This window comes from Mus caroli, chromosome 8 (assembly GCF_900094665.2).
Source record: "Mus caroli chromosome 8, CAROLI_EIJ_v1.1, whole genome shotgun sequence".
Lineage (NCBI taxonomy): Eukaryota > Metazoa > Chordata > Mammalia > Rodentia > Muridae > Mus > Mus caroli.
This window is the reverse complement of record NC_034577.1, coordinates 62522776-62534952: the sequence shown is the minus strand read 5'-3', so window position 1 is coordinate 62534952 and position 12177 is coordinate 62522776. Positions and strand designations below refer to the sequence as shown.

Below are 12177 nucleotides of genomic sequence, written 5' to 3'. Positions count from 1 at the left end.
GTTACGGATGGTTGTGAGCCACCATGTGGTTGCTGGGATTTGAACTCTGGACCTTGGGAAGAGCAGTCGGGTGCTCTTACCCACTGAGCCATCTCACCAGCCCTGTGTTTATATTATAATCCTAACTTTAACATTTGTTAATACATGAGCTACTGGGGAGAAGAAGTAAGGAGAGGTTACGGTTTACTACTGATGTGCTTGTGTGTCTCCATTGCTTTTGGTTAGTGTTTTGTCTCGTTAACACAAGCTGAGGTCACTGGGAAGAAGGAGCCTCACCTGAGAATAGGCCTCCATCAGATTAACCTATAGTGGAGTCTGTGGAGCATTTCATTGATTAATTGATCAATGTGAGAAACCTCAGTGCACTGTGGGTGGCTCCACCCTTGGAGAGGTGGCCCTGTGTGCTATAAGAAAGCAGGATGCCTGAAGGTGTGGCACACACCTTTAATGCCAGCACTAAGGAGACAGAGACAGATGGATCTCTGTGAGTTGGAGACCAGCCTGGTCTACAGAGCAAATTCTAGGCCGGCCAGAACTACACATAAAACCCTGTCTTGAAAAACCAAAGGGAGAAAGAAAGGAAGAAAGAAGGAAGAGGGAGGGAGGGAGGGAGGGAGGGAAGGACACAAGGAAAAGCAAGGAAGCAAGGAAAGAAGGAAGAAAAGGAAGGAAGGAAGGAAGGGAGAGAGGGAGGGAGGGAGGGACGGAGGGAGGGAGAAAGAAGAGTGAGTGGGCAGTGGGGTCCAGCCAAGATCTCTGCTTTGGTTTCCTGCCCTGACTTCTCTCTGTGTTCAGTCGTGACTGGGATGTAGAAGCCAACCCCTCCCTCCTCCCCAGCTGCGTTTGGTCAATGTTTTATCACAGGAACAGGAAGTAAACTAGGACACTCACTCTGCCCTGGTGCTAGCTCCGGCCTCAACACACTTCCTCTGCAGCCCCACAGTTTATTGTGGCCACTGTGTGGCTCTTTTCTTGAAAAGCAGTCTCTCTGTGGTTGACGCTGTTGTGGAACTGAAGGAGATCCTTCTGCCTCAGCCTCCTGAGTGCTAGGACTAGTAGTGGATGCCATCCAGCCTAACTCCATTCCCGTCTCCAGAATTTAGAGCCATGCACTGATTAAGAGCAGCAACTGCTCTTCCAGAGGACCCAGGTTCAAATCCCAGCATCTGCACTGTGGCTCACAACGGTCTGTAATTCCAGTTCCAGGGGATCAGAGGCTCTCTTGGAACCTCTGTGGGAGTCAGGTGCACTGACATACATGCAGAGAAACATCCATATGCACAAAATAAATGTACAAATAATTTTTAAAAAGAACCTAAGGCTGAGGTCTAGAGCAGTGGTTCTCAACCTGTGGGTCCCAACCCCCACAGAGGTCACATATCAGATATTTACATTACAATTCATAACAGTATCAAAATTACAGTTATGAAGTAGAGATGAAAATCATTTTATGGTTGGGGGTCACCACAACATGAGGAACTGTATTAAAGGGCCACAGCATTGGGAAGGTTGAGAGCCACTGAAGAAGGGTGGCTCAGTGGTTAAGAGCATTGACTGCTCCTAACCCTAACTTCCTCTTCCTCCTCCTCCTCTTCCTCTCCTTTTTTTTTTTTTTGGTTTTTCGAGACAGGGTTTCTCTGTATAGCCCTGGCTGTCCTGGAACTCACTTTGTAGACCAGGCTGGCCTCGAACTCAGGCGGATGCCTGCCTCTGCCTCCCGAGTGAGTGCTGGGATTAAAGGCGTGTGCCACCATTGCCTGGCTCTTCCTCTCCTTTTTGGGACAGGGTTTTACTGTGTAGCTCTGGCTGTCCTGGAACTCACTCTGTAGACCAGGCTGGCCTCAAAGTCATAGAGAGCCACCTGCCTCTGCCTTCTGAGTGCTGGGATTAAAGGCAGGTCCCATCACTACTGCTCCTTCAAAGTACTTGGGTTCAAGTCCCAGCAACCACATGGAGGCTTACATCTGTCTCTAGCTAGTTTCAGGGGATCCTAATGCCGTCTCTGGCCTTCTTGGGCACTGCTCATACATAATGCACACACATACATGCAGGCAAAACACCCACACACATAAAATAAAAACAATTTAAAAAATAAAAGCAAAGCAAAAGAACATAGGACCAACAAGGCTGCTCAGCAGGAAAAGGCACCTGATGGCCTGAGCTCGGTCCCTGGGAGCCACAGTGGACAGAGACATCCAAAGGGTGTCCTCTGACCTCCACACACACATTACGACACATACCCCAACCCCACGATAATAAATAATTTTTAAAAATCCTCCTCCTATATTCCTCTAAAAACAAAAATTATTAAACCACGTCTCTCTGCTTCTTCACCTTCTGCCCCTGGTGTCTGCACTAATGCATCCCAGGGCCTGGCTGGTTTGCACTTTCTGGAACTTCCCACAGCCTCCTGCCCTTGCTCCTGCTCAATGCTACACATACTGGCTCAGGGGGCTGTGTGTCCTAAACCCTGTTTGTCTGTCCAGACTAGGGTTGGTGAGGTCCCCTGCTTGAGCCAACCCCAGACTCCAAGCCAGCAGAGCCAGGTGGACGGTATTTTGCTGTTCTGTGAGCCCTTGCTGTCCTTGGAGAGCTGGAGTCTCCTGAACATTCCTTCTGGGCTAGCAAGCAGCTCCCAGCCCTGACAGGCCTCTCGCTCGCTCATTCCCAGATGTTCCACTTCTGGTTACACAGCCAAGCCCCTGCTTCAGGCTCTTTCCCTGAGGGCCCCCAGCATTCTCAGGAGCCCACACCTGAAGGAGGCGCTAGGGACTGAGGCCCAGCCTCACTCATTCACTCACTCACTCACTCGGCTTTGCAGGGCTTGGCTGTCTGAGCTTCCAGAGTGTCGTATTCCCTCAAATCTTCCAGTTCACGCATCTGACCAGTCAGCACCTTGGCTGCGAAAGCCACAATGTACTGTGGGAGGAAAAGGGCACCAATGAAACCCTGTGGCTGCCATAGGCCCTTTGCACCTACACACAGGCCCCTCCCAGGCCTGGAGATGACCCGGAGGGGCCGACTCACCAGGAACCAATAGATGTTCATGACCATCAGGAGCAACAGCAGAATGTTGAAGAAGAAGTAGTACGGGATGTCAGGCACAGACTGCAGGCTGCAGTGGCAGGTGGCGTACAGAACCTTGAGGGGGAACCAGTAGAGGCGGAACCAGAACCTGCGGGGAGGGGTTGTTGGGGAGACGACAGGTGAGGAAGAGCATGCTCCCCTCCTTCAACTCCCCTCCCCTGACCCTGCCAGCTCCTCCCTACCATCCTCACCAGCCACTTGTAACTCACTCCCAAGGTCCCTGACCCACTTCTGTCTTTCTCAGCACCTTGGCCTGGCAGACCCACCCACTCGCCAGACCCTGCCCCTTCCTTGCCTAGGACAGGCCTTTCTGGACTAGGCCATAGCCCTCCTCTGCTTGGCCCTCCTCATCCTCCCAATCAGCCCTGTCTCCTACCCAACCATGCATGCCTCTACCCCTAATAAGCCCTTGCTTTGCCCACCATCCAACAAGACACACACCTCCTGGCCCTACCCACCCCACTGAGCCACAACCCTCTCCTGTCGGGTCCACCCCTCTCACCAGCAGAAACAGAAGCTGAGGCAGCCCAGGTTGGCCACCAGCCCATGCAATCGATGGTAGGCGCCACCCCTGGCCTTAAAGTAGATGTTGAGTTTTGTGAACTCCAGCTGCACATCGCTGACGTCATGCAGGAAGAACACGAGGAGGCCTACGTTGTGGTACCTGCAGAGTAGAGACATCACAACAGGACTGTGGAGCCGGGGCCATCTGCCCAGGGCCACGTGGTGGGTTTTATTATTGTTTGATTGTGTGTATGTGACTGTGTATCTGTGTGCAGGGCCTGCAGTGCCCAGGAGAGGATGTCAGATTGCTGGAACACCGTGCTAGGAACTTAGGCTGGAAAGATGGCTCAGTTTGGTTCCCAGAACCCACCTATAACTCCAGTTCCAGGGGATCCCACTCCACGCAGACAAAACTCCTATACACACAAAAAAGCAATCCCCAAAAGAACAGTTCCCACGCTGTGCACCCTGAGCCCTGGCGCCAGCCTCTCTTACTACTGTGAAATCTACGTCTGTGTGGGGTGCGCCTGCCAGTGTCCGTGATGGACAGAGTCACAGGTGAGCCACCATGTGGGCATGGACCCAAAACTTATGTCCTTGCGAGAACAGCCAGGGCTCTTAGCTGTGGGAATTCTTGGTTCCCCTTTTTTATTTCGAGTCAGGTCTCCCTGTTGTAGCTCTTTCTGTCCTTGAACACACAGCCTCACCTATCTTGGCTGGCCAGAGGCTCAGCCTCTATTCTGTTCAATTCCCAGGAGATGCACGTGGCAGAAATCCTTAAAGTTGTCCTCTGACCTCCACACAAGCTGACCCCCATGCCACCCCCAAATAAATAAACATGAAAGGAATTTTTGAAAATGGTGTCGGGCTGGTGAGATGGCTCAGCGGTTAAGAGCACCGACTGCTCTTCCAAAGGTCCTGAGTTCAAATCCCAGCAACCACATGGTGGCTCACAACCATCTGTAACAAAATCTGATGCTCTCTTCTGGAGTGTCTGAAGACAGCTACAGTGTACTTACATATAATAAATAATTAAATATTTTAAAAAAGACCAAGAATAAAATAAAATAAAGTTGCATTAAAAAAAAAAAAAGAAAAAAGAAAATGGTGTCACCAGGCTTAGGCCTGAGGGAACAGAGTGGGGACGGGTCTCTGAGCCCGTCTCCAGGCCTTACACACCCCTAAGCACGTGTCACCTGCCCACTCTCCTGATGAACTCACCGGAAGGCGTAGGAAGAGGCAATGAGGAGCAGGGTGACCACGTGATGCACCAGCATGACCACCGAGTCCTTGCGCCAGCTGTCCATGTACACGGTGGCATAGACGGAGTGGCAGTAGAAACTCCCCTGCAGCAGATAGGCCACCGCGATGTCCCAGGGCACCGCCATGCCTGACCTCCAGTCTAGGAAGAGTCATGAGCAAGCAGTCATTTGCAGGGCCTCTGTGTCTCCTGAGACTTCCCCACACAGCCTCACTCGGCATGAGCCTGCTTTACATGGGGTGGCTGTAGGTCTTTCTTCTATCTATAAGATTATTCACTGTGAACATATGTGGGCATAGGACCCCGTGGGGAGCTTAGAGGACACATCGGAAGTCAGGATTCTCTTCTCACTCGGGGCGTCAGGTTTGGCACCTGAACCAGGGCAACCACCTCACCCACCTTTGCCTGGGTTTGAGTCAGGATCTCAGGTAGGCCAGGCTCACTAAAATCTCTATGTAGCTAAGGATGACCTTGAACTCATAATCCTCCTGTCTCCACTTCCTGAGTGCTGGGATGCTGTGTGTGGAGGTAGCATGCCTGACTGAAATGGACGGAACCAAGGGCTTCTAGGCAAGCCCTCTACCACCTCAGCTCCAGCCAAGACTTATTTATTTATTTATTTATTTATTTATTTATTTATTTATTTATTTTACTTATATGAGTACACTGTCACTGTACAAGTTGTGAGCCATCTGGTGATTGCTGGGAATTAAACTCAGGACCTCTGCTCGCTCCAGCCCCAAGACTTATTTATTGTTATATGTAAGTACACTGTCATGTCTTCAGACACAGCAGAAGAGGACATCAGATCCCATTACAGATGGTTGTGAGCCACCATGTGTTTGCTGGGATTTGAACTCAGGACCTTTGGAAGAGCAGTCAGTGCTCTTAACTGCTGAGCCATCTCTCCAACTCTTCCAGCTCCATTTTGTTAGGGTATTCTGTCATTGTTGTTGATGTTGTTGCTTCTGTTGTTGTATGAGAGTCTGTTAGTTAGCTCAGGCTGCCCTAAGAACTCATAGCAATGCTCCTGTCTCAGTCTCCTGAGTGCTGAAATGACAAATATGGACATCATGTCTGGCTAAAGTTCTCCAGGCCCACTCTGCAGACAGAGGTGTCCTGTTCCAGTCCCTAGTCCAGTGGCCCCTGCTCCAGCCTTCCCATGTCTCTGGGCATGCCCCTGCTCCAGCCTTCCCATGTCTCTGGGCATGCCCGTCCCCACTCAGGCAATGGTCCCTTCCCTGGTGAGCACTGCGCTACCCACCACTCCCTACTTGTGCCTCCTCCTCTCCCCTGTCACCATGTTTTGTCCCCAAGGTCCTTTTGAATCTGTCTGGGCCTTTGTCCCCAGCTCAGGCAGCCAAGGAATAGAGTCACTGAAGGACTCATTAGGGCTATCGAGATGGGCCCACAGGCAAAGATGCTTGCCTCAAACGCCTGGCGTGCAGAGTCCTGCCCACAGAGCCCACGTTAAGGTGGAAGAGAGAAGTAACTCAGGGTTGCCCTCTAACCTCCAGCCAGCACTGGGCCTGAGGCAGAAAGACAGCAAAGTTTTGAGACCATCTTAGGCTGGGAGATCCTGTACAAAATTCCAAAAAAGATCCTTGGGAAGGATCGGTGGGTAAAGGCACTTGCTACCAAACCAGATGACCAGGGCTCCACATGATGAGAAGAGACCAACTCCCAAAGGTTGTTCACGAACCTTCATGCACATGTGCAAGTGGGGGCACACAGGTGTCCCCTCCACATGGATACAAACGGATATGCTTTCTAAAAGAAGAAGAACCCCCACATCCACTCACATCCCCCACACTCACTCTCACCCCCCCACACCCATTCACACACACACATCCCACAACATGCTTCCCCACACACATACACACACTCGTCCTCTAGTAAGCCCCTAGTCCTAACAGTGTGCCTACCTGCACTGCCCCATTTTGGCACACTTCAGCCAAAGTCACCTTCAGTAGGGTCCCTGTCCCTATGAACATATCCACACACACCTCCCTGTTCCTGTCCCCTGTTTTCTCTTGCTTCTTCTTGCTATGAACAGACTGAACGTCCCCTGGAGGGTTTGGGAGCCTCCTCCTGCCTGTGTCTAGCACAGGCTGACCTGGGACACCATGCTTAGGCCTGGGGCAGTGGCTCAGGGGTGGAACCCCTGCCTCAAATTGCCCAGTAAGTGGCTGTGGGTGTGGCTCAGGAGTAAAGAGTAAAGGGATAGCTTAGAGTCCCTCAGTGATGCGTGAGGACATGGTCACCAGAGGCACACTGCCCAATATGCAGGAGTCTATTTGGTTCTATCTCTAGAAAAATATCCACAAAAACCTGTGGGTATTCAGTAAATGTACGCTAGCCTGTTCCAAGCACGGGCCAACCCTGGGTCTGTCAGCCACCCATGACAGTACACACCTTTAATCCCAGCATTTGAGAGGCAGAGCCAGGCAGATTTCTGAGTTCAAGGCCAGCCTGGTCTAGAGAGTGAGTTTCAGGACAGCCAGGGTTACAGAGAAACCCTGTCTCAGGAGGAAATAAAAAGGGAGCAGCTAACACCACTCCTTTTGAAACTCAAAATGGTTTGTTCTGACTGGTGATGCACACCTGGGATCCTAGCAGTTAGGGGGCTGAGGCAGGTGCATCCCCAATTTTGGGCTATTCTGGACTATGTAAGAAAAAATTACGTGGTGCTTTCCATGTGGAGAGTCACCATAGGTCCTAGTTGTGTGCCACCAGAGTCCTCTCAGCCTATCCCTGTCTCCTCAGAAAGCATATCTCTGCCCCTCCTAGATCACTGATAATTCCCATATCATGGTCCCTAGCAAGGAGCCCCTCCCACTTTGCACATTTTTACATCTACAAACCTTCATACTTATCCATCTCTGAAGCTCAAACTCCAGCCAAAATTTGGGTCTTCATTAGAACCGTCCTATGACACCCCAGGGCCTTTGCACATGCCCTTGCAGCACTACCTCTGCTAGGAACCCTCTTCTGACCACTCCACTTCCAGGGGTCCATAGCCATCCTTGTCTTGGGGCTCTCCTGATATCAAGACTTCCATTGAGATAGCTCATTAGGCCCACTCCTGAAGGGGTGGAGAACGTACGTACGTGTGCACACATATGTGCATGACACGGTGCACACATGGAGATCAGAAAACAACTTCTCAAGAGTCATTTCTCACTTTCTACTTGTCAGGCTGGGCTCAGCAGCCTCCATAGAATCCTTTGCACTGGTCCCACAGGGTTCTTACCATAGAAGACAGAGGGCGGGTCATGGAAGAAAGGATAACTGGTGCCCAGGAGCAGGTAGGCACAGTAGCTCCAACAGGCCAAGTAGAACAGAAGCTTCCAGGCGCTCTCAGGTAACCTGGCAGCATCTCTAGGCTGCAGACGACACCGCTTGGCCAGGGGCTGTGGGGACATGGTAGGTAATGGTTATCGCTGGGGAGCTCGACGCTCCTCCAGGGGACAAAGTGAGGCCCAGGGACTCAGCAGGCTTGGTGGCATTGAGAAGGCTGGGCCTCATATCATCTGGGGTAACCAGAGCCCATGTGTTAGCCCATGAAGGGCTAAACTTAGCACCCAGCTGTCCTGTGTGGCCTGGAGAAAGGAGAGGGAAGGGAAGAGGGCAGGGTGGGGTGACACACTCAGGCTTTAGGCAATGGAGCCCAGGGAATCTGGGGGGCTCAGGTTCTGGAAGGGAATGGGGGTGTGTCAGGGAGAGAAAAAGGGGGAATGACTTGACTGTTGATGGACAATACTTTGGGGAACAGAAAACTTGAAAACACCAGTGCTCCCCTGCCCTGAGAGGAAGACAGGAAGGGAAATTGAGTCTAGGAGGACGCCTGGCGGGGGAAGCCGGCCAGAGTCTGCTAAGAGAATCAGGGGTGGTGTTAGAGGGAGAAGGGGGGACAAAAGTGAAAGGGAATCATGTGATGGTGAGACACCCTGACTCTGGGGACACAAAGACGCCACTGGATAGTGTGCCCTGAATTAGAAGGTACATGCCTATCATCCCAACACTTGGGAAGTTGAGGCAGGAGGATTGCCATGAGTTTCACCAGTGTGAGACTGTCTCAAAAACTACAAAAGACTGTTGGAATAGGTGGACTAGAGTCAGAGAAGGCTCCAGCACCCTGGGGGTGGAGCTCCGGAGCTGAACGCCAAACCCAGCCCCCTTCCTCTCAAGGCTGAGGGGGCCAGAGGAGCACAGAGCACTAAGCGGTTGTCATGGAGACAGCCAGAGCCCAGCTCCTGTAACCCTTAGCAACCAGGCTGCTGCCAAGTTGAGCTTGGAGAGTGGGACAGCCCCTCCACCCTGTTCTTAGGAAGGGTGAGGGTGGAACTGAGGTGGCATCAGGCCGCGTCAAGGCCTCCAGCTTCCTAGCTGGACACCGAGAGAGTGTCAGGGCCAAGGCAGATGGGAACCATGGCTTGGCCCTTCTCACTCTAGCCTGGACCTTCCCACAGCAGCTGGGGGCTGAAGTTGCTCCCTCCAGTGGGTGACACCAGGCAGGGTGGGCCCTGGAGCTGGACAACACCCTGTCTTGACCTAACAAGGAACAGCCTCTTCCCGCCAGCAGAGAAAGGCCCCTTTGTTGGCACAATGCTCTCTGTCCCCGCACCCCCCTGCCACTTTCAGTTAGAGGGGGGTGGGATGTCCCCAGCTAGTCCCCTGGGGGAGTATCCACCATGGTACTGGCCTAAATGCCACAGAGACCCCCTAACCCCAGGAGGGGGATGAAGAATAGGCTCAGATGCTAATATCATCAGTGCAATCACTACAGGGTCATCCTTCAGACCTGGTTGGTGGCCTTCTTAGTCGCCAGAAAGAGAACATTTTGACCATCACCCCATGGGGGCGGCAGAATCCAGCCTTGACATAGACAGGGTCATTTCCAAGGTTGAGCCCCTCTGCTTGCTTGGTCCATGACACGCAGGCCTGTGCAATCACGGGCTCGGGGGTGATGTGGACCCCAGACAGGGGCGGAGCCTCGACTGCATAGACTGGGTGTAGGCTCAGCAGCTCCCCGTGACGCAGGGCACAGGTGACCTCTGTATATCTCGAGGTCTCCCGTCCAGGATCCCCAAGTCGATCCCCAGGAAGGGCCCCAGGGCGGTCCTCTGGTCCGCAACAGCCTAGAGGCTGTACCGAGCGGATCGCCCTAGATTCTATCGAAATGACCCAGGACAGGGTGTGGATCTGGTTTCCCTGGACCCAGAACACCCCACACTATATTGGACACTAACTCCATCACAGCGTCACCCCAATTCAGCCCCCCCATCCAACCCGCGCAAAGGGTCTCGCGATAGCCTGAGGCCCTAACATCCTGGGCCTCTCCAGACCCGAGCCCCCCACTTTCCAGCGGCCACCATGGACACAGGAATACGTGAGGTGAGGCCCCACTCATTCTCCTTTTGCAGTTCTCAGTCCCCCACCCTCCTAGGTCTCACTGACCCGAAAGATGTGCGTGGTGGCTGCCGAGCGCAACGCTGTCCACCCCAGAGCGCAGAGCACGGCCAGCAGCAGCTCGGGTGCAGCCAGGTGCGCGTGCTCCGCCAGGCCGCGGCGCGCCAGTCCCCAGCCACAGTCCCCGCAGCCCTGTGCCGCCGCCAGCGCCGAGGCCCAGCTTCGTTGCAACATCTGTGCATAACTCGGCATGGGCTCTGGCGCCTCGAGCCTGGGGGTCGCCGCGGCAGCAGCCATGCTATCCGATCCTCCGCCGTCTCCGCTGTTGCCTGCACCGGTCCGAGTCGCCGCGCGCCCTCGCGTCACGCGCCGCAGCCAGGCGGGGGGCGCGCGGGCCCCCCCCAGAGCAAGGATGGGGCGTGGTCTCTCGGGCCCCGCCCCTCGTTATGCAGAGCACCACCCCTCCTGCCCTCCTCTTGGTGCTGCTTTGAGACTAAGTGGTCCTCTACTCAAGTCTGCGACTGCCTTCCGCGGTCTAGATGGCTCAGCGGGTGAAGACTGACACAAATTATCCTTTGACCTCCACTTAGGCGCCCATTCACACAAATAAAAGCAATGAGACAATTAAAAAAAAAAAAAGGACTCAGCCCATGCTTGGGTCGGTACTCGCCCTTTGCCCACTGGTCTGAATGCAGGGCGCCTGGTTCTGTGGGTGCAGCCAGCTTTGGAGCCTGTGAGTGTCCTAGCCTAGACCCATAGAAATTCACTGGTAGACTGTGAGGGTGGAGCTGACAAATGGTAGTGGGCGGAGGACTGCCCAAAGATCAGCCTCGCGTTGTTCCATCACCAGTGAGCCAAAGCCATAAAGATTAACCTGATCTGTTTCCTTACTGACTCCTCCAGCCATATAGCCTCTTGTGCTGATCTTCCAACTGAGCACTTGCTGTGTAGCTGAGGATGATTTCAAACTCCTGATTCTCTTTTCTGCCTTCTGCGTGCTTGGAAGGCAGCTTCGTGCTGCCATGCGTGGTTTATTTATTGCTGGCAGTGGAACTCAGGCTCTGTGCATACTAGGTCTCCAGCCTCCTGTACGTGCACACCTGAACTGTGTGCACTCATGCATGCCAAGGGTACAAGTACGGAGGCCAGAGATAGATGCACAGAGTCTTCCTCCATCAGTATTTAAAACTTTGGATGGCTCAGTGGTTAAGAGCACTGTTTGCTCTTCCAGAGGTCCTGAGTTTAAATCTCAGCAACCACATGGTGGCTCTCAACCATCTGTAATGGGATCAAATGCCCTCTTCTGGTGTGCATGACGTCAGAGTACTCATATACATATAATTCTTAGAAAACTGCATTTTAAAATGACCTTTGATGTATCTGTGTGCACATATGCCACATGAGTATAAGTGCTCATGGGACTGGAAGGTAGACCCCATGGAGATGGAGCAACAGGCTGCTGTTGGCTGGGTGGACATTGCTGCTGGGGTCAGAAGTCAGTCCTCTGCAAGAGTGGTTTTTAGGCCAGGCATGGTGGCGCACGCCTTTAATCCCAGCACTTGGGAGGCAGAGGCAGGCGGATTTCTGAGTTCGAGGCCAGCCTGGTCTACAGAGTCCCATCCAGGACAGCCAGGGCTGCAGAGAAACCCTGTCTTGCAAAACAAAACAAAAGTGTTTTTTAACCACTGGCCCAGCTCTCCAGCCCTCTCACCTACACCGATTAAAAAAGATGTAGCCATTTGGTGCATTTTGTCTGCTCTGGTGCCCAGAGGCAAGGAGGGCATCAGACCCCCTGGAACTAGAGTTACACACTGAGAGCTGAACCTGAGGCCTCTCTTGGCGAGAGCAGCCAACACTCGAGACTGTGAGCTGACACACCTCTCCAGATCCTGTGTTTAGTTTTTTGTTTTTGT

At 53.0% G+C, this 12177-nt stretch overlaps 2 protein-coding genes across 2 annotated transcripts in view; both read right to left on the bottom strand.

Annotated features, from left to right (window-relative positions):
- Nucleotides 1–10640, bottom strand: part of Gdf1 (growth differentiation factor 1) — a 16967-nt gene extending 6327 nt beyond the window's left edge. The window contains exons 1-6 of the mRNA XM_021169362.2: nucleotides 10313–10640; nucleotides 8106–8265; nucleotides 4813–4993; nucleotides 3590–3751; nucleotides 3028–3175; nucleotides 2810–2919 (exon numbers count right to left, since the gene is read on the bottom strand). The gene's annotated coding sequence lies outside the window, so the exon portion shown is untranslated. The remainder of the gene's footprint in view (nucleotides 1–2809; nucleotides 2920–3027; nucleotides 3176–3589; nucleotides 3752–4812; nucleotides 4994–8105; nucleotides 8266–10312) is intronic.
- Cers1 (ceramide synthase 1) overlaps nucleotides 1–10649 on the bottom strand; it is a 16976-nt gene extending 6327 nt beyond the window's left edge. Inside the window, exons 1-6 of the mRNA XM_021169360.2 lie at nucleotides 10313–10649; nucleotides 8106–8265; nucleotides 4813–4993; nucleotides 3590–3751; nucleotides 3028–3175; nucleotides 2810–2919 (exon numbers count right to left, since the gene is read on the bottom strand). Of these exons, the coding sequence (XP_021025019.2) occupies nucleotides 2810–2919; nucleotides 3028–3175; nucleotides 3590–3751; nucleotides 4813–4993; nucleotides 8106–8265; nucleotides 10313–10561 (1010 nt within the window). The 5' untranslated portion in view covers nucleotides 10562–10649. The remainder of the gene's footprint in view (nucleotides 1–2809; nucleotides 2920–3027; nucleotides 3176–3589; nucleotides 3752–4812; nucleotides 4994–8105; nucleotides 8266–10312) is intronic.
- Nucleotides 10650–12177: the final 1528 nt, after the last annotated feature.